General features: G+C 43.8%; 3 protein-coding genes across 3 annotated transcripts; 2 read left to right on the forward strand and 1 right to left on the reverse strand.

Annotated features, from left to right (window-relative positions):
• The first annotated feature begins 1,128 nt into the window (after nucleotides 1-1,128).
• On the forward strand, nucleotides 1,129-9,331 carry six5 (SIX homeobox 5). Its single transcript, XM_084558498.1, has 3 exons — nucleotides 1,129-1,829; nucleotides 4,257-5,713; nucleotides 6,140-9,331. The coding sequence occupies exons 1-3, from the start codon at nucleotides 1,144-1,146 to the stop codon at nucleotides 6,796-6,798; spliced, it is 2,802 nt and encodes a 933-aa protein (XP_084414624.1). The 5' UTR covers nucleotides 1,129-1,143; the 3' UTR covers nucleotides 6,799-9,331.
• A 376-nt stretch (nucleotides 9,332-9,707) lies between these two features.
• On the forward strand, nucleotides 9,708-11,569 carry six9 (SIX homeobox 9; the record flags this gene model as incomplete). The annotated part of the gene is made up of 3 exons (XM_084558725.1): nucleotides 9,708-10,106; nucleotides 10,471-10,631; nucleotides 11,397-11,569. The coding sequence occupies 3 exons, from the start codon at nucleotides 9,708-9,710 to the stop codon at nucleotides 11,566-11,568; spliced, it is 732 nt and encodes a 243-aa protein (XP_084414851.1). The 3' UTR covers nucleotide 11,569.
• Nucleotides 11,570-11,586: 17 nt separating this feature from the next.
• On the reverse strand, nucleotides 11,587-18,487 carry qpctla (glutaminyl-peptide cyclotransferase-like a). Its single transcript, XM_084558724.1, has 8 exons — nucleotides 18,440-18,487; nucleotides 17,708-18,017; nucleotides 16,176-16,322; nucleotides 15,778-16,071; nucleotides 15,242-15,403; nucleotides 14,908-15,007; nucleotides 14,714-14,830; nucleotides 11,587-12,506 (listed from the first exon to the last, which is right to left on the reverse strand). The coding sequence occupies exons 2-8, from the start codon at nucleotides 17,924-17,926 to the stop codon at nucleotides 12,355-12,357; spliced, it is 1,191 nt and encodes a 396-aa protein (XP_084414850.1). The 5' UTR covers nucleotides 17,927-18,017; nucleotides 18,440-18,487; the 3' UTR covers nucleotides 11,587-12,354.
• Nucleotides 18,488-19,620: the final 1,133 nt, after the last annotated feature.

Below are 19,620 nucleotides of genomic sequence, written 5' to 3' on the forward strand. Positions count from 1 at the left end.
CCAAGTGAGATGCGGGGGGTCGCTGTAAAGCTCGCGGCCGGAGCCGACGAGCCACCTTCGCCCCGAGCACTTCCAGGTCGACCCAGAGCCGGTCGCGGCGCACCGCCACGGAGGAAATGCGCCCGGCGGGGGCCGGCCGACGCCGGGGAGAGGTCCCGCTGAGGGGATCCTCCCACACCGTGCCGCCGAAACCCTGACCCGCCGAGATGACCGGCCTTTATTTACCTCCGCTGACAGCGAGACCGGCAAATGTTGGAGACCCGGCCGCTAATGGAATACAGGCCAATATTAGAGGATTTACGGTATATAGAACATTATATTATTATATTATTAAAATATATTAAAATAAAAGTCAACGAGTAGGCTACCCCCCCCCCCCCCCCCCCCCCCCCCCAAATATTTTCTCCTCGGATTTGCACGAATCACATAAGTCACCCAATTTGGATTGAAAACGGCGAATTTCGCCGAAAGGTGAGGAGTTTGCATGCCTGCTACAAGAGCTGCAGTTTCAGAGACCCACTTGTCTAGTCATTACAGTGTAGCCCTTCTCAAAGTCACTCAAATCCTTCCACTTGATAAATGTACTTTTTATTTCCTTTGCTAATCTGTGAATAATTGTTCTTTAAAATGGCAGAAAAAACACAGAATTTGAAATACATTTGGCATTTTTGGCTAAAAAGTAACCGAGACATTAATTGATAGGTGATTAATGAATCTTTCCTTTCTTTATGCAGTTTACTAAACATTTTATAACAGCAGTCATAGCTTGTTCTCTATGGCTGGGTTAATTTTTTACTATCTGCATTTCTGGTTAGATGCGAAACTGCATTTCGTGGCGTATGAAGCTGTACTATATGCAAAGACAATAAAGTTTAATCTAATCTCATGTAAAAGTATTAAATCGTGGTTATAAATCATATGAGAGGAGCTACAGAGGTTATTGATCAGAGTTGATAATCGGAGCTAATCAGTATTCATTTGTCTTAGAGCAAGTTTGATGAGGGGCGTGGCTGCGGCTTGTTTGCAGGCCTGGTTTGGTCGAGTGGTTGACTGGAGGATGGGAGAGAGCGCAGCGCTGCAGAGGGAGGGAGGGAGAGAGGAGGAGGAGGAACTAGTGGTGGAAAAAAAAAAGTTAAAGTGAAAATGGCTTCCTTGTCTTTGGAATCTACAGAACAATCTGAAAACAGCCCAGAGGAGCCGACTGCAGCGGAGCCCAAAGAGGAGAAAGATCCGGTCCAAGTTTCGGAACAATTACTCCAAACTTTCCAAAAGTCGGCTCTGAGTTTTTCCACTGACCAAGTCTCATGTCTCTGCGAGGCCCTTCTGCAGGCGGGCAATGTGGATCGCCTGTGGAGATTTCTCTCCACCATACCTCCTTCGTCCGAGCTGCTACGTGGCAACGAGACCCTGCTGAAGGCCCAGGCACTGGTGGCTTTCCACCGGGACGAATTCAAGGAGCTGTACGCCATCCTAGAGAGCCACGACTTCCACCCGTCTAACCATGGGTTCCTGCAGGACCTGTACCTCAAAGCCCGCTACAAGGAGGCGGAGAGGTCGCGGGGCCGCAGCCTGGGCGCAGTGGACAAGTACCGGCTCAGGAAGAAGTTCCCCTTGCCCAAGACCATCTGGGACGGAGAGGAGACCGTGTATTGCTTCAAGGAGAAGTCGCGTAACGCCCTGAAGGAGTGCTACAAGAGCAACAGGTACCCCACTCCGGACGAGAAGAAGAACCTGGCCCAAGTCACCGGACTGTCCCTCACACAAGTCAGCAACTGGTTCAAGAACCGCAGGCAGAGGGACAGGACCCCGTCAGGGACCCACAGCAAAAGGCAAGACCACCAACACTGCAGACACATCTACTATAGTCACCCAGTCTTTGTTCATGAAACTAGACAACAGCTGCTTTTAACTTTCTTTTGTTATCATTAGTTGTGTTTTATACAGCAGTCACTCAGAAAAGTCCAAACTTTGATGGTAAACAAAGCCTACTGCATACACATGGTATACCTTCATAAATTTAATACATACATTCAACTTTATAGTAATTAATCTATTAAAGAGAAAATGCATGAAGTGATAAGATGGACAAGGAGCTGACTATTGACAGCACTAAGGCCACACATGTCTGAGACCAGGAGCATGTTGCTTTGTTATGAAATGTGAGATCCAGGGCGCCCACTGTGGCTCAGGTTTCCTTGAAATCCTGCACTGCTGCCTGAAAGGTCTGCGGAGCCAGCCGGCCTGACAGAGGTTTAGGGTTAAAAGAGGCTTAACGTGGGAGGGGGTGGCGAGAAAACTGCTTCTGTCTGTGACGAGATAGGAGAGGACACAGAGATGAGTTATCTTCTCAGCCTCCAGGGTTACTGGTGGTCTGGCAGACGGGCTGTATGGTCGACCAGGATCATGCACTTTCACACATCAGCCAAACACAAGCACTAAAAAGACTTTCTAGGAACCCACAGAGTCATAGGGAATAATGTAAAATAGAAAAATATATATCTTGATGTGTAATTATTCTGATTTTGCATTTATATTATACTTAGCGGGTTATAATGTTACATGCAAATCTCCAGTTAAACAGTTTACCTAATATTCCCCAACCAGCCTTGATCAGTTTGTCAGTTCACAGGGAGAGAGTTCATTAGCAAACATTAGTGTTGGAAACTTTTCATCTGCCCCTTTGACAGGAATTATATTTTTAAAAAAGGAGATTCTGGACTCAATAAGTAAATACATGATCTTCCAGCAATCTTAAAATCTGTCAAACATGTTTTATTATTTAATTTGCAGAGATCATAATCAAGTTAAATTAATAAATGCTGATGGAAACATCGAGTAGTGCCATTAACTGAGCCAAAACAAACTGCAGGCTGCTGAAGAGTCTGTGTTGTCATGTCTAATGGATTTTATGAGCTGTAACCCGGCGTGCGGATCCTCAAAACATTCATAAAGAACCTTTTATTTAGAGCTGTGACGATTCTAGTTGAATGAACAGAAAATAAACTGATTTGAGCTATTTTTAAAGCAAAACATGGCGTCTATGTCCCAGTTGTGTTGATCTGGAGCTTTGTTTTATATATGTTGGAAAATTTGCGTGTGCCTTGGTCTGCTGTTTACACTCAATGGGCATATTATTAGATACACCAATCAGCCAATCCCATGACATCAGCTTGGTGCATTTAGGCAGGTAGACATGGTGAAAACAAGCTACTGAAGTTGATACCGAGAATCAGAATCTGGTGTCAAAGGAGAATGGCCGGGCTGGTTTGGACTGATGGACGCATGGCAACAGTAGCTAAAATAACAACTTGTTGGTGTGAGGTATGCACAACACGTCGAACCTCGAACAAGATGAGCTACGGCTGCTGAAGACCGCGATGTTCAGATGATAGGGTCAGAATTTGGCATGGATCCATCCTGCCTCATAGCAACAGTTCAGGCTGGTGGCGTTTTAATGGTTACTTGGCACACTTTGGACCCCTTAGAGCTAATTGATTATCGTTTAAATGCCACAGCCTACCTGAGTATTGTTGCTGACCATGTCCATCCCTTCAGTCCCGCAGTGGACACATCTAATGATGGCTATTTCCAGCAGGATAACTAAAATCATCTCAACACATGACAATAAGTTCACTGTGTGGATAGGTCTCAATATGCCTGCACATCTGGACACTTCAGTTTTACTAAGTCCAACAAAGAACCTTTGGCTAGACTTGCAAAGTGTTCTTCACGCCCGATCCCCATGCAACGTTAAAGAGCTTGAGCAGTTTTTCAAAGAGGAATGGAGTAAAATTGTCAGCATGGGTCTACTAAACACCGTCTTGAAGGGATTGAATACTTACACAGTCATGCGCGTTCCATTATGTGCTTTTAATTTACTGTGTAGAAATCTGTTTTCACTTTAACACTGAAGAGTTAGGAAAGCAAAATTAAATTCATCACGATCTATTTATTAAAGCAATAAAGCGGGCAAACATTCACAGGGGATAATACCTTTTTATAGACACTGTAACATGATGGGTAACGATTAATTAGAGGCGGTAAAAGTGGACAGATTAATTATTAAACATGATCCTGCTTTAACTTTGCTGACAAAGTAATTTGACGTGTCTCTTTTGGAAGTGTTAGTCCATTTGTGCCAAGTTTAATTTTATATTCACATTATACAGATTTACCCTCCTTAATGAGATGAGCTGAAACTATTTAGATTAAAAGTTTAAAAAAAATATATTACCAAATAATATCTTCCATTTCAGTGAGTCTGACGGGAATCACAGCACTGAGGACGAGGCAAGTGCGATGGACGACACCCCAGACAAACCAGAGGAGACTGTTGGCTCCACGGCGTCCATCATCTCCGTCTCTGCAGTCCCTTGCAGCACAGGAGGCCAGCTCATCCTCAACGGGTCCAGTGGTTTCCTCACAGCCTCTCAGCCGTTACTACTCAACGGAAACTCGCTGATCTCCGGCGCTGGTGCTGGTGTCATAATTAATGGGCTTAGCTTGGGCGACTGCCAGGCCGTCACTCTGAGTCCCGTAGCTAGCAGCTCTTCTCTAATACTGAACGGGGCTCAAGTAATAACCAAACCTGGCCTTAGCGTGCAGCAGCCACAGCAAGCAGTTTCTGTGGCAGAACGGGAAGTTTCCGCCATGGAGGCCAAGTCGAGCACTCTCCCAGCAGTTGTTCTTAGCACTAACACCACAGCAGTCTCAAACCCTCCGTCTGTCATTTCCCTGCCAAACAAGACAGACAGCGGCAATGCAATGGATTTCATAAGTGAATCAGAAGGCAGCAGCCAAACCGTATCCTCCTCTTCTTCGTCTTTATCTCCTTCCTCACCAACTCTGTCCTCCCCAGCCAATCTCCCTTCGCTAGTCTTAACACAAAACCCTCAAAGCCAGGACTCCCTCACGTCTTTGTCGTCTGCAGGCTTGGTTATGTCCAATCAACAAGAGGAGTATGTTGCCACTGCTGGCTCCCAGTTAAACCCTTCTAGATCGGTAGTTTCCTCCAGCAGCTCCACCCCTCAGGTCATCTCTCTGCCCCAGGTTGTGCCTTCCATCCAGGGTATACCAGTATCCCACCTGGTTCAGCACTCTTCAGGAGCCCAAGTGTCTCAATGCCCTCAGCTGGTCCCAGTGTCCCCCCTCACCTCGGCAGCTCCTCAGTTTCAGTGCCCCCAGACTCTAAACAGACTGGTGCAACAGCAGCAGGATACTTCAACAACTATGTCTGAATGTGCCACAACCATAGTTTCCATCTCACAGCTTAATAACAATCAGCTCCCACAGCAAATGACGCATCCGTTTGGGGAGCAAACCACAAACTCTACAGCCAGCAAAATCCAGGCCCCGCAGGTAATTTCCATCTCCTCCCCAACGCAAGTCGTCCCGGTCCCCCAGGGCAAAGGCAACACACCAGCACAGCTAGTCCCGCTCTCCATGCCTCAGCTGGTCCCGGTCTCCTCCATCCAAACATCCTCCACCATCTCTTTCCCCCAAGTGGTTCCTGCCAGCCCTTCTCTCTCCATCCCCTCTGCTGGGATGCCCTTACAGATCCTGACTTCAGCTCCTGCTGCCGGAGGAGTCGCACAGGGTCCTCTCAGGATAAACCAGCTGAGGCCCATTCAGAGTGCGGGTTCCCCAACCAGCGTGGCCCCGACGATGCAGCTGCTAAATTCTGGGATCATCCAACTTCCCTCTGCTTCTCCAGGTACAGTGAATCCAATTGATGCTAGCAAATGTAGCACGAAGAGCTGAAACATATGGTTTAATAACACCACTGCTTCCAGCTTCTCAAATGTAATCATTTGATGATTTTCTTATATGAAATTGAGCTTAATAGACGAAAAAAAAAAAGCATTTTGTAGATTAATTTTCTGTCAAGTCAACTAATAGTTTCTGCTTGAATCAATTTATTAATACAGTATGCTTTTCTGTCCATAACATTGTATCCTAACAGAAAAATATATGTTGTTTTATTAAAACGATGTAGATCATTGCTGTAATTAATTAATTTTTAAAAAGACTGAATGTAGACAGTGCCTAATAGATTCATTTTCACTTGAAGGAAAGGTTAATTGTGGATATATATTTAATGTCTGTTGGTTTCTCTCACTCTTATCATTCACCGCTGTAGGTAATCTCCTCCTCGGTGGAAGCCCCTACCTGAGCGTCCAGCAGGGAAAGCTGATCCTGACCATCCCGGCCGGTATTCAGCTCACCAGTTTGCCCCTGAAACCAGTCACAGATTCTTCTCCCTCCTCAAATGGAATGGGTCCTGTGTTCAGCCCCTCCACTCTTCCTGTAGCATCCCAACCTTCAACCACCTCCAGCTTCACGTCATCTCCCCTGAACTTCATCAACTCGTCTCCACTGTATTGCGCTCCGGAGATGGCGATCGCAACCAGCCAGACGTCTACCGTCCCCTCCCCACATATTTTGGACCATTCAGTGACGACTCCCAACACGCTCACTCCAGAGAGCATGCTCACCCTCAGTCCCATGTACAGCGGAGTGACACCCAGCATCCAAATGTCCCAGCCGGCATGGAGCCCAGCGCCCCTCTCCACTTCAGCCAGTCTAACTCTGTTTGACGTCCGCAGCAAGGGGGACCTACCTGTGGACCCGGCTTTGTTAGGCCTACCTGGAGGGGAGTCGCTGCTTCTGGGAAGCCCCTCTCCAGAGCAGGACGTGGAAGCCAGCTCACCACTGGGGAACCCAGAGGAGATGGATGGGGACTCCAAGATCCTGACTCAGCTTCAGTCTGTCCCTGTGGACGATGAGCTGGGCCTGTAGTCTGTTTACGAAGTGGATTGGCAACCTCTCGTCTCTAAAAACAAAAGCATTAAAACACACTAGACTTTGTTGTTTTTTAATGACATGAACGATTTAAGACCTGCATGTCTCGTTACAACATGTTTAAGTTCTGACATGCAACAAGTAAGGACTGATACCATCCTGCTCCCAGCTGGCACTTTTAAGATAAGTCCTCTGCAGCTCAATTTATTATGCATAGGCAGGTGTTATATGGGACACCTGCTGGTTAAACATGAGATTATTCCTCTGGGTTTTATGCATCTCAGAGGTTCTAAAATAAAACCTTACTTCTTTTATCAGATCCAGACAGAAGTACTAACAGGGATTAGTCTGCACGGCCCACGTACATGTGCTGATGTTAAAAACAAAGACTATAATTTACAAGGGATCATGGCTTTTCCTCTTCTCTCAGCTCTTCTTTGCAGTTTTGTGCTGACCAGATTCATCTGTACTGTGTCTGGGGTTTTTCACTGGCAGAAGTAGCAGCACGTTGTGGACGCACCACAGTGATGAAACATTAAACTGTCTGGCAAAGAGAACAGAACGTACAATAGTTCTCTGTCCAGAACTCATAAGAGTCGGGAGTTTGGTTTTTCCTGTTCCTGCTCATGGCCTGAAATATTCAACCAGCACTCCAGGAATATAGTGAAGATTATATTCTTCACAAACCGAACATGAGTAAGTTGAGTTTTATGTGAAACTATTGCTATTACTACAGTATTTTATTACTACAAGTTACTGAAAGTCTGTGTTGAAACTTTCAGAATATTATCAGTGATCTTTAAATCACTGTTTGCAGCTTTTTAAGTGAGAATGCTGCCAGGAAACAAAAAAGGTTTATAATCTATGCAATGCATGTTGTAGTTCTTTAAAGGACACTACCTATGTCGCACAATGGCTGAGACAGAAAGCCTGTACAATTGGGAGATGAATAAGAAACTCTGAATCGCTGAGCTTTTAAACGAAGCTTTACACTAAAACATTTGCTGTGATACCCACTGAATCATACTTTCCAAAAATCTCAGTATGCTGATGCTGATAAGTGCCTTATGTTAAAGCTTACAGGTTTGATGTTTTTGAAAATAAATGGTATGACTTTTTGACACTATATTTTATAAATTGCCATGTACCCGGCCAAATTTATGAATACACTTCATATGGATTTTTGTTTTTGTTTTGTGTGTGTGTGTGAGAGAATATTCACATTTCTATATGTGACACGTTTTGGTTGCATCTCGTCTATTTGTATATTTTGCACATTTCATTCACACGATGTTTACGCCGCGCTGCCATGTTGTTATGACAGTGGATGGACTCGTCTGTTCATTTTCTCCTTTTTTTTTTTTTAAATTGGACCTTAATAATAAATACGCCACAAAGTGGGAAATCAGAACACAAGACACAGATTTACACCCAAACGCCAGTTCATTAGGTACACTAAGGAAAACTTCACTAAATCTTGGCTTTATGACCGTTGTGTTGTTTAGTTTATGTTATAACGGTGGTGATTCATGATAATTTTGGAGGATGTAGTTTGTGATGTTGTTCAACTGGACTGAACAAAAAATATGTGTATTATTTAGCACATCCAATAGGAAAACACAGTTGAATCACCAGCTCTTTGCTAGTTTAAAGAAATACTGAATACTATGACCGTCATAAAGATGAGATTTTGTGCAGTAGTTATATTAAGATGTATTCATTTTCACTAGTGTACCTAATGAACTGGCCACTGAGTGTATATACCTGATTAAATCTGTTGAAAACTGGTGCAACAACTAACCATGAGCTTTCTGTTGTCGTAGCGCAGGGATGGGTCAAACCTTCGGCCAGTTATGGTACAAACAAAAAAAAACCTTAAGTGTCGTATCTAGTTACAATAATGGCCTGTGTGTGTGTGTGTGTGTTGTTTTTTTTTTTTATTAGTGTTTGTTGTTTGTCTCTTTTGTACATTTAAGCTATTTAAAGCATGTATCAATCAGTGTCTAGTCCTTGTTGAGAAAAGCACGGATAGGAAATGATATTCATTTTGACTTGGAAGGTCACGTTGTAGCACAGCCTGAGTTTTTACAATCTCAGACTACAGGTCTGTTTTGAGGTCATGAATATTACATTTTAAAATAGGTTATGCCCCTCGTTAATACGTTTTAAGGTTATCTGTTCCCGGTAACCTTTGTTTAGATTTTTAAATGGCTTGGACAAATCAATGCTAAACGGTTAAATTAGTTGTAAAGGGAAATGTGTCCGTATTTGTTCATACCAAAGTATGTTGGCGTGAAAGCCTGTGAAGGGCTTACGCACATGTGTACCCCCGCATCTTGTGTTTTTTTTTACTCTCCTGCCTGACACATAACGTGCATGACTCCAGACTTAACCAAAGATAATGTATGTTGATTGACTTTTTGTTTATTATAGTTTTGAAAGGGATCATTTGCGTTTTCTCATTTTTGTATTCAAATGCATTCTATTTTTTATATTATATGATACTGTAATAAACGACATTTACAAGACGCGTCTCTGTGCAATTATTGACAGCGCTAAAGCCATTTGTCAGGGAATTTTGTTTCTAATTTGGCAATAAAATTTTATTCAAATCTGTCCTGTCTGCGGAGTGAACGTCAGAGCAATAGAAAAGATCTAAAATGTGTGCAGTGGTGTGCATGCATGTGTTTGAACAAGAGATGAAGGATGTATTGTGTGTTGTTATAACCCTGATGGTCTCAGGTTACCTGTGCCGGGGTATGATGATGAGTAATGCTAAACACACTTGCACAGTCGTTTTTGTTCATCCACAGAGGCTTCAGCTCTCTCCTGCACAGACCTAAGAGAAGACGTTTCCACTCAAACTTTGCTTCGACTTACATTTGAGGATTTTTTTGGGACACGTCATGATATTCACACCAGAGCAGGTCACTTGTGTGTGTGAGGTCCTGCTGCAGAGTGGCTGCATGGATCGTCTTGCCGGCTTTCTCTGCACTCTGCCGCCTTCTTCCTCCTCCTCCTCCTCCTTGTCGCGCCCCGGGGAGTTGGAGAGTGTGCTGAAAGCCAAAGCCGCAGTGGCCTTTCACCAGGGCCGATTCTCGGACCTCTACACCCTGCTGGAGGGCTTCCCCTTCTCCCCACGCAGCCACCCGCTCCTGCAGCAGCTCTGGCTGCGAGCCCACTACATAGAGGTCGAGAGGCAGAGGGGCCGACCCTTGGGAGCTGTGGGGAAGTATCGTGTGAGGAGAAAGTTTCCTCTGCCGCACACCATCTGGGATGGAGAGGAGACCAGCTACTGTTTCAAAGTAGGAAAAAAATAATATTAAATGTCCTCCTCAACTGTGAGTAACTAAATACATTTATTCAAGTCCTGTACTACAGTTTTACAGTACTTTATTTGAGTATTTTAAGGTTCTTTAACCTATTTCAGGGGGAAATATTGGCCCTATTACTTCGTTACACAAAATTATACACCTAATAAAAACCAGCATACACCTAATAATGATATCCATACACATTTGCTGATATGTTTTCAGTTTTGTAAAGTTTATACTTCTACTTTAATACTTAATATCACGAAAAGTATCCTAGTATGTCCTCTGAGAGATGTCGTTTAGTTTAAATACTGTTAATATTTGACTTCATGTAAACAATTTAACTTCTAAACAGGAGAAATCTCGGACTATCCTCCGGGAGTGGTACCGTCGGAAGCCGTATCCGTCCACCCGGGAGAAACGGGAGCTCGCAGCGGTCACCGGCCTCTCAACCGTCCAGGTCAGCAACTGGTTCAAGAACCGCCGACAGAGGGACCGAACCACGGAAGTTACCGGGTCAGTGACGGGGCAGTAGGGCAGCTCTCTAAGAGATTATTTTTTTAATTTTTTTTCATCATTAACTTATATCCATTGTAACGACATACATTTTTTATTCGAAATACTACTAATAAAAATGATTTTTTTTTTTTTATTTATTTTTTTTTAAAGTTTGTTAAAACGGTTAAAACAGGTTTCGCCGTGGCGACAGAAAGCGGATGGATACACAATGACCAAACCAACCGTTGGTGTTAAAAATCGCACTATTTAACATTTGTACCGTCTAAATTATTAAAACAAATTCTTGTGAAATTCCTCTTCTATGAGTACATTATGTTAAAACAGAAAGTGGCTTCCGTATATTAGCAACACGGTTAAGTTAAATGATCAGAAATTAATTTTTTTAATTTTATTTTTTAAACGCGGAGTGATACAATAAATTGCGCCGTTAGGAACTTAAACCTGATGGTCAGGTCTTGAGAATCGAGGGAAAATAGGTCCTGTATGTTTTCACTTGATTAATTTGTTTTTCTTCGTTTTTCCTTTGACCTAATGGGAAAACATAAATATACAGCAGTAAAACGTGGAATTAAATAATATTCTATGAACATATCACCACAGTCCATTGATATTCCTCCCTCCTTCCTTAAAGTGTCATTGAAGTAAATTGACGGATTAACTGAAGTAAAATTTGGAAAAACAGCACCCTCCTGTGGTTAAATTAGGTTACGAGATATGATCAAATACTGCATTGTCCTTACCTCCTTTATCTCCGTCTTTCAGTTTCCAGACACCAGGCTCTGGAGGACCTTTAGATGAAGCCTACCTTTCCTCTGACCACGACCTTTCGCCTCCAGGGAGCCCACACCCTCAGCACCACCAGCCTCTACCTCCACCCCTCTTTCATCCACCACCTCCTCTACATCACAAGTGTGGAGCCCATTCAAATGTCTAATTTAACATTGGGCTCCTTCTCTAATGTAAAGTCAATTTTATTACCAAAACCAGACTTTACAGACACCGTACCGTGACTTGAACATATATACAGGACACCGTACATGACAGACAGTAAAAGTAAGACTCGTATGGCTGGATTCAATTCAACAGATCAGTTCACAGATGTAACGTAAAGCCCTGCAGTAGATCTGCGCTCCATGGCACTGAGACATTTATAACAACCAGGTTTTATAACCTGTTAAAGGGACCAAGCTGCTAAGATGTCACAGCATGTATCAGTGTTTTTGACATCCCAAAATGTCATATAACTCTAAGAGAAACTGAATAAAGTCATTTCAACTTCATTGCATTGTATGTTAATTAAGGTAGCTGTCATTTACCAACATCTGAGGCTCGTCAGTGGATTGTCACAGATCTGAACAAATGATCCTTCACCATCTCACTGCAGCTCAGCTGATTAAAACAAAGTGCATCTTCTTCATATTTATGGGGAAAATAATTAATAAGGCTAATAAGGCTTTTTTTTTTTCTCTCACAGGAACAAAACAAAAATTGAGAAGTCTTTTTAAATTCACAGACACATTACCCAGCTGCTCCTCAGGTAGGATTAGCTCGTACAGTAAAATCCAGTACAGTAAAGCTCGTCCATCACATGAAACAGTCCAGCAGAGAGAAGTCTTTGGTAAAGTTCAGCTGCTCTAACGGTTAATTATCAACCAGGATGTTTCTTCTTTTGTGCGCCTGACTTGTTTCTCATTAATCCTTCACCACAGATATTAGTGTTCTAGGTTGAGAAGCCCAGGTATTCTGCCACAAACACAGCCATGATCTTCGTCAGGTTCTCCACCGTCGGACGGTGCATGTTCTCCTCAGTGTCGTCCAGTGTGTGCCAGAACTGTGGGAAGGGTGTGGCGATGACGTGCAGCACGGGGACCCCTGTATAGGAAAGACGGACATAGTGAGAATGATTGGAACCATGAGTTATTTACAGATGAGCTGTAACATTATGACCACCTGCCCAAATTTCCCTGACCCATCTGAAGGTGTGCTGATGTCTCTGGCACCAAGATGTCGCACCTTTAAGTAGGTGGGGGCCGCCATGAACCACAGACCACCAAAGACGCTCGATTGCATTGAGATCTGGGTAATTTGGATGCCAAGTCAACACATCTTGAACTTGTTGTTGTGTTCCTCAGACCATTGCTGAACCATTTTTCTATATTGCTTCTATGAAAGGGCGTACGTGCCATGGTCTGCAAAAATGCTTAGGCAGGTGGTATGTGTCAAAGTGCCATGTGTTCCCCAGGTAAATGACACACAAACATCCAGCCATCCACGTGATGTAAAACAAAACATGATTCATCAGACCAGACCAGCTTCTCTCATTGCTCTGCGGTCCAGTTCTGATGCTCACGCCCATTCTAGGCGCTTCCTGCAGTAGAAATCGGTCGGCATTGGCAGCTTTTTTCAGTAATTTGAGCTAGCTTGTCTGCTGTATTGGATCAGGCTTCGCTATATAACCCCATATACACTATATTACCAAAAGTATTCGCTCACCTGCCTTTACTCATTCTATGAACTGAAGTGCCATCCCATTCCTAACTCATAGAATTCAATATGATGTCGGTCCACCTTTTGCAGCTATTACAGCTTCAACTCTTCTGGGAAGACTGTCCACAAGGTTGAGGAGAGTGTTTATAGGAATTTTTGACCATTCTTCCAAAAGCGCATTGGTGAGGTCACACACTGATGTTGGTCGAGAAGGCCTGGCTCTCAGTCTCCGCTCTAATTCATCCCAAAGGTGTTCTATCGGGTTCAGGTCAGGACTCTGTGCAGGCCAGTCAAGTTCATCCACACCAGACTCTGTCATCCACGTCTTTATGGACCTTGCTTTGTGCACTGGTGCACAGTCATGTTGGAAGAGGAAGGGGCCCGCTCCAAACTGTTCCCACAAGGTTGGGAGCATGGAATTGTCCAAAATGTTTTGGTATCCTGAAGCATTCAATGTTCCTTTCACTGGAACTAAGGGGCCAAGCCCAGCTCCTGAAAAACAACCCCATACCATAATTCCTCCTCCACCAAATTTCACAGTTGGCACAATGCAATCTGAAATGTACCGTTCTCCTGGCAACCTCCAAACCCAGACTCGTCCATCAGATTGCCAGATGGAAAAGCGTGATTCATCACTCCAGAGAACGCGTCTCCACTGCTCTAGAGGCCAGTGGCGGCGTGCTTTACACCATTGCATCCGACGCCTTGCATTGCACTTGGTGATGTGTGGCTTGGCTGCAGCTGCTCGGCCATGGAAACCCATTCCATGAAGCTCTCTGCGTACTGTACTTGGGCTAATCTGAAGGTCACATGAAGTTTGTAGCTCTGTAGCAATTGACTGTGCAGAAAGTCGGCGACCTCTTTGCACTATGCGCTTCAGCATCCGCTGACCCCTCTCCGTCACTTTACGTGGCCTACCACTTCGTGGCTGAGTTGCTGTTTTTCCCAAACGCTTCCATTTTGTTATAATAGAGCTGACAGTTGACTGTGGAATATTTAGGAGCGAGGAAATTTCACGACTGGATTTGTTGCACAAGTGGCATCCTATGACAGTTCCACGCTGGAATTCACTGAGCTCCTGAGAGCGGCCCATTCTTTCACAAATGTCTTGTTTCACAGTCTGCATGCCTGAGTGCTTGAATTTATACACCTGGGGCCAGGCCAAGTGATTAGAACACCTGATTCTGATCATTTGAATGGGTGAGCGAATACTTTTGGTAATATAGTGTACTTCATTGCAGACCTACTACATCACTACAGCCGACCAGGAACGCCTGACAAGAGCTGCAGTTTTGGAAATGACCTCACCCACCCCTCTAGACATCAAAATCTGACCCTTCTCAAAGCTGATCAAATCCTTCCACTTGCCCGTTTTTCCTACTTCTAACACATGAAAGTGAGGACAAATGGCACACGAAACAACCTAGCTGCCAATTATATATCACACTCACTGGTGGGTGCCATTATAACTAGATAATCAGTGTTATTCAGTTAATCAGTCAGTGGTCACAATGTACAAGCAGCAATCTGGACAATCTGCAAAGGTCTGGGACTGCAGAAGAGGCAGGAGGAGATGCCTGGTTGTCACTCGCCTTTGTGGAGGAAGGGGATGTGGTCGTCCTGCACAGGTCCGAGGTACACGTCCTTCCTAAAATATGTCTGCTCTGAGGGGTGAGACGTCAGGAGACCCTGTCGATGGAGTCTCTTCTCTGTGAACGAGGAGAGAGAGCAGAGCTCAGGCACAGGCCGGGGAGCGATTTAAACAATCATGGCCGCCAGCACTTACCTGCAGCAATCAGGCGGTCAAACCAACGAGCGGTGTTATCAAAATGATTCGCAATCAGTGGATCAGGACCACCGAGCAGGTCTAGAAGCACAAAGAGGTCCTAGAGAGAGAATATGAAATAAAAAAATCAGAGCCTTCCTTTAAACTACATTACACGTTGCTGTAATTAGATTTACAGTGTTAAATGTAATTAACTTTTGAATCTGGACCTATTTATATTTAGAGGGTGAGGCCTGCTGTTGTTAAGACAGGCTGCCAAATTCAGCCCCGTCATACATAATTCAGTGTGTGTCTGGATCAGGGCGTTTTGATGACCGCAGAGCAGTTTCCTCACCACAGCCTGGAGCATGTTGGCGTGTGAGGGGGCCGCAGGGTGAGGCGTGTTAGCCATGCGCTCGGCCAGGTGACGAGAGCCGTACAGGGAGTCCGTGGCGGTCCACTCTTCAAATGACTCCTCACCGTCAAAAAACACCAGCTGGAGAGACACTGGAAATTTCTACGAGGACAAAGGGAAAGAGAGTAAAGTTAATCAAATTAAAAAGCAGCTGCAGAGGCCGGTCTCTCGTTCTGCAGTGCTGTCGCAGTGTGCATGCAAGCGAGTGTGTGTTCCTGCGGTAAGTACATAAATCACAGCCTCTGGAGAGATAGTGTTATATACAGATGACTGCTGCACTCAGAGCAGGGGGCTAGAGTCAGCATTTTCTGTCCTACACTGCAGCCTCAGAGGCAGAGTGATGAAATGAGAGTGTAAGGAAAAAAAGAAGGCTCATCTTAGATCAGGGAGAAACAGAGCAGCATATTAAATGAAAAGGAACCAAATCTGTCAACATCTGCTTCAGCTATCGATACACATTTCCCGAAATCACATACTTGCTGTTTGAATGATCTAAGCTGAGCATCCAGAGAGGTGGCAAGCTCCAGGATCATAGCGCAGGGAACTGCAGAGTCACTGGCCCCCAGAAAGACTTTCTCTGGGGCGCGGGGGTCCGGAGGCAGGACCTTGGAGTCGTAGTGGCAGGCCAGGAGCAGCCTCCGAGGGGCTGACGGGTCCAGAGTGGCGATGATGTTGGTGAAGGTGACCTGGCCACGAGGGGTTGGAGACTGAAAGGAGTCCAGGTCTATGGACCAGCCGGCAGACAGCGAGGACAGAGTGGAGGTGATGTGCTGAAGTAGAGCAGAGTTAAAGATGAGGGGGAGAACGTGTAAAAAAAATTTAAAAAAAAAGGAAAAGGGAAACTATAAATATTTATGTAATTATGTGCACACACCTGCTGTACCGCCAGGCTGCCTTGTGTCCCTGGGAGCCTTTCTATTAGGATGGGCCGCAGGTGAGTCTCCCACAGGCGAGCACCATCCACCTGAGAGGCCAGACGGCGGATCTGAGGAGCAGAGCACTTAGTGGGTTTGTGGGACAGCTGGGGGAGAGAAAAAAAATGAGAAAGATGAGAAGGAATTAAACAAAATCAGAACACAAAAGCAGTGATGCAAAAATGTTCCAGATGTCTGGGGTACAGAGGAGGTTTTATTTGCTGGAGTATAAATAGAAGGGCTGAGGCAAGAAGGTGAATTATTCCAACTACTCCAGCGCACCATCAAAATGAGGATTTGATGCTTTGTTTATCACATATGATAGTGTTTGTTCTCCACAGGAACAGCCTTTTGTCATAGAGACTGTAATCCAGTTTGAGCAACATAAACACAACTGCTATCGAGTGACAGGAACGGGTAAAGGCTGCAGTGGGAAACACGATCAGTGGTGCACCTGCGCTGCTACGGTGACTTTAATCTACGCTGTCACTGATACGAGCACGAAAGCCTCACCTCACAGGTACTTTGAGTATTTATAAATCAGTTCAATATGTAACGGCCCTGCACTAAATCTTAGCCTCATGAAGGTTGTAGTGTTGAGCATTTGTTTAAAATAACTGAGAGAGCTGTTGATTCAACTCCATTTTGAAGGCCGTGGTTTATAGAACTATTGAATCGCATTGTGTTGTACCTACACATGTTTCTATTATTTTGACAACCCCATTTTAGTCCGTGGGAAACACATTTGCAGTTTAATTCAATCCAGTTTAACAACACCACAATCTATGTCCTCCAAAACAATCATACAGTTGAATGACCACCTTTCTCACACTGTTTCAACATGAAGTGAACATTAAAACAGACATGAAGGAGGATTTAGAGCAAGACTGTGTTCACTAGTGTACCTAATGTTTGGGTAAGTAAGTGTACAATCAGCTGACAATGATATAAATTAGAGAAAGGTAGCAAAGGTACAAACAAGCTGGCAATGTTTGCATCATAGTTAATTTACCTGTATCTGTCTGGTGGATTTTATTCCATTTACCTAAACAGTTTTATTTACAAATAAACTAAAATATAGACTGAGTTTAAACTCATAACCATGTCACAACAATGCATGTGCTGTGCATCTGGTCAGAGGTGAAATGGGAAGCTGCTGCAAAAATGTCAGTGTTGTCAGGGTTAGGGTTACCATTGGATTATTACAGATGCTTTACTGCATATGCAGAAGTGTTGCATGCATTTTAAATGAAAGAAATGCATCGTATTTTATAAAGTTTGCATGAAAAGCCTTGATTATAAACAAAATAACAATGTTATTAGAAAAAAAAATAGATATGGAGGAGTCCCAAGTAGGGTATCTGTGCAGGTATTATCTTCCACAGCTGATATCTTGTTGCTGAACTGTCATAATAACAAATAAATGCAGTATTTTAAAGTAACTTTTGAAGGGATAATAACAATTTTAAAGTCTCTATTTGTTTATTCTTACCCTGTCTTTGGTTAAATCTGCTGCAGGCATGCGATTCACATCTCTACTTGCGGTGTCGTTGGACAGGTAGACTCCCAGCACCACCGCCAGCACCAGCACACCGAGGAGGCAGAGCAGCAGGACGCGGGCCCGGGGCATCCGCACCCGGTCACAGCCGGGCAGAGAGCCGCTGCCGTTGCTCTGCTGCAGAGACTTGTACCGCCGACTGGTCCTGGACATGACTGGAGACACCGCGTCTCTGTGTTGTAAGCTCAGCCGGTCCTAACAGCTACGTGTCCAAACTGACTTGTGGAGCAACGTAGGAGGGAAACTGTCACAGGAAGTCGAGGAGGAACAGAAGAGAATCAGCCCCCAAGGGAAACAGGGCGCCGGTCGGCTCGGAGGTTACAACAGCATGTAGTCTGGATCCAACACAATGATCCATCCCTAGCCTCTAACAGTCCTGGTCTTCAATGCGACTCCAGCAGCCCAGTTATTTGGATGCATGTTTGACTCTTTAATGCTGTTTTGATGAAGTTAATCTGAGATAAATTATAATACAGACAGAAACTGGTCCATTCTGTCTATTTGTAGCTTCTGTAGTTTAGCCACGAGCAACTCCTCACTACTCTATTAAACTCATTTTTGTTCTGTAACAGCTGCACATGAGAAAACTGAAATAAATTAAGAATAAAGCAAACTTGTCATAGCTCTGTTGTTGCAGCAGTCCATGTAAAAATATGAATTTAAAACCTTCTTATTACGGGACATCTCCTGTAGTCTCTGAATGCTTCTTCTTCTTCTTCTTCTGGTGTTTTGTGTCGATTAGTAAACACCAGCGCCACCTTCTGGCTGCGGTGTGAACGGAGCTCGGCAGCGCCTGTGGTGGTTGGAGCGTAGTGCAGCGCTGTGGTGCGTTATCGTCTCCTAGGGAGCAGAAGAGAAACTACACCAAACAATACAAATACTTCAAAGTGTTATAAAAAAAATACTAGTAATGGGAAATAAATCTGTTTTAAAGCCTGTATTTATTTATTCTTACCCTGTTTTTGGCCAGATCTGCCCAATCTAACGTTGTTGCAAACACACAACCCGATTGATCCCACTGTCTTTCCTTTTATTTTGCTCTCACAGGTTTACAAATACAGATAGATAGATAGATAGATAGATACTTTATTGATCCCGAAGGAAATTCAAGCATTCAGTAGCAGTAACATACATACATTGAACATCCCCCTGGCCATCAGGCTGTACAACAGCTCTCAGTGATGGCAGGAGACACAATAGACAATGGACAAATCTTTTGCACCTACTTACTGGACACTCTGTCATTTACCATGTCTGTCTACCTCTGCTACATCTGGTGACTGTGATTTTCATTCATTTTTTCCCATTTGTAGCTCTCATATTTATATATATAAAAAAAAAACCTTCTACTTCTACTGGTCACTTTATATTTCTAACAGGTCACTTTATATTTATATTTTCTAACAGGTCACTTTATATTTTTAACATAGTTTATAGTTGTATAAACATTTTATTTCTAGTCACTTTCTATTTTTTATATAGCTTTTGTATTTTATGTTCAATGTTTGTAACTGCTACTGGATGCTTGAATTTCCCTCGGGATTAATAAAGTATCTATCTATCATACATTAGAGTTAACTTATAACACAGTAACCATACGCTGAAATTGACCTGAGATAAATGTAAATTTAAATGTGTACAGAGAAATCAAAGAAATTAAACATATGTAGTAAAATTAAACTTTTGCATAGAATTTAAATATGTACAGAGAAATTAAATATGTAGAGGAGTTAAAACTCTGAAATACAGTGTTCATTCTTATTTTGTACCTGAGTCTTTCCTGGCTAAATATGCATCTGAGAGTCCCAACAGATCCCCCCGTCAGTGTTGTCTTGGCTCATATCCAT

Source organism: Chelon labrosus (assembly GCF_963514085.1).
Source record: "Chelon labrosus genome assembly, chromosome: 13".
Classification (NCBI taxonomy): domain Eukaryota; kingdom Metazoa; phylum Chordata; class Actinopteri; order Mugiliformes; family Mugilidae; genus Chelon; species Chelon labrosus.

Excerpts from the sequence above, each read along its gene's own strand:
- six5 (XM_084558498.1), top strand. The coding sequence starts at position 1,144 with ATGGCTTCCTTGTCTTTGGAATCTACAGAACAATCTGAAAACAGCCCA. Across the intron at positions 1,830-4,256 it reads TCAGGGACCCACAGCAAAAG|TGAGTCTGACGGGAATCACA; the intron begins GCAAGACCACCA and ends CTTCCATTTCAG. Across the intron at positions 5,714-6,139 it reads ACTTCCCTCTGCTTCTCCAG|GTAATCTCCTCCTCGGTGGA; the intron begins GTACAGTGAATC and ends TCACCGCTGTAG.
- qpctla (XM_084558724.1), bottom strand. The coding sequence starts at position 17,926 with ATGTCCAGGACCAGTCGGCGGTACAAGTCTCTGCAGCAGAGCAACGGC. Across the intron at positions 14,831-14,907 it reads TGACCGCCTGATTGCTGCAG|AGAAGAGACTCCATCGACAG; the intron begins GTAAGTGCTGGC and ends CCTCGTTCACAG. Across the intron at positions 12,507-14,713 it reads CATCCCCTTCCTCCACAAAG|GGGTCCCCGTGCTGCACGTC; the intron begins GCGAGTGACAAC and ends TTTCCTATACAG.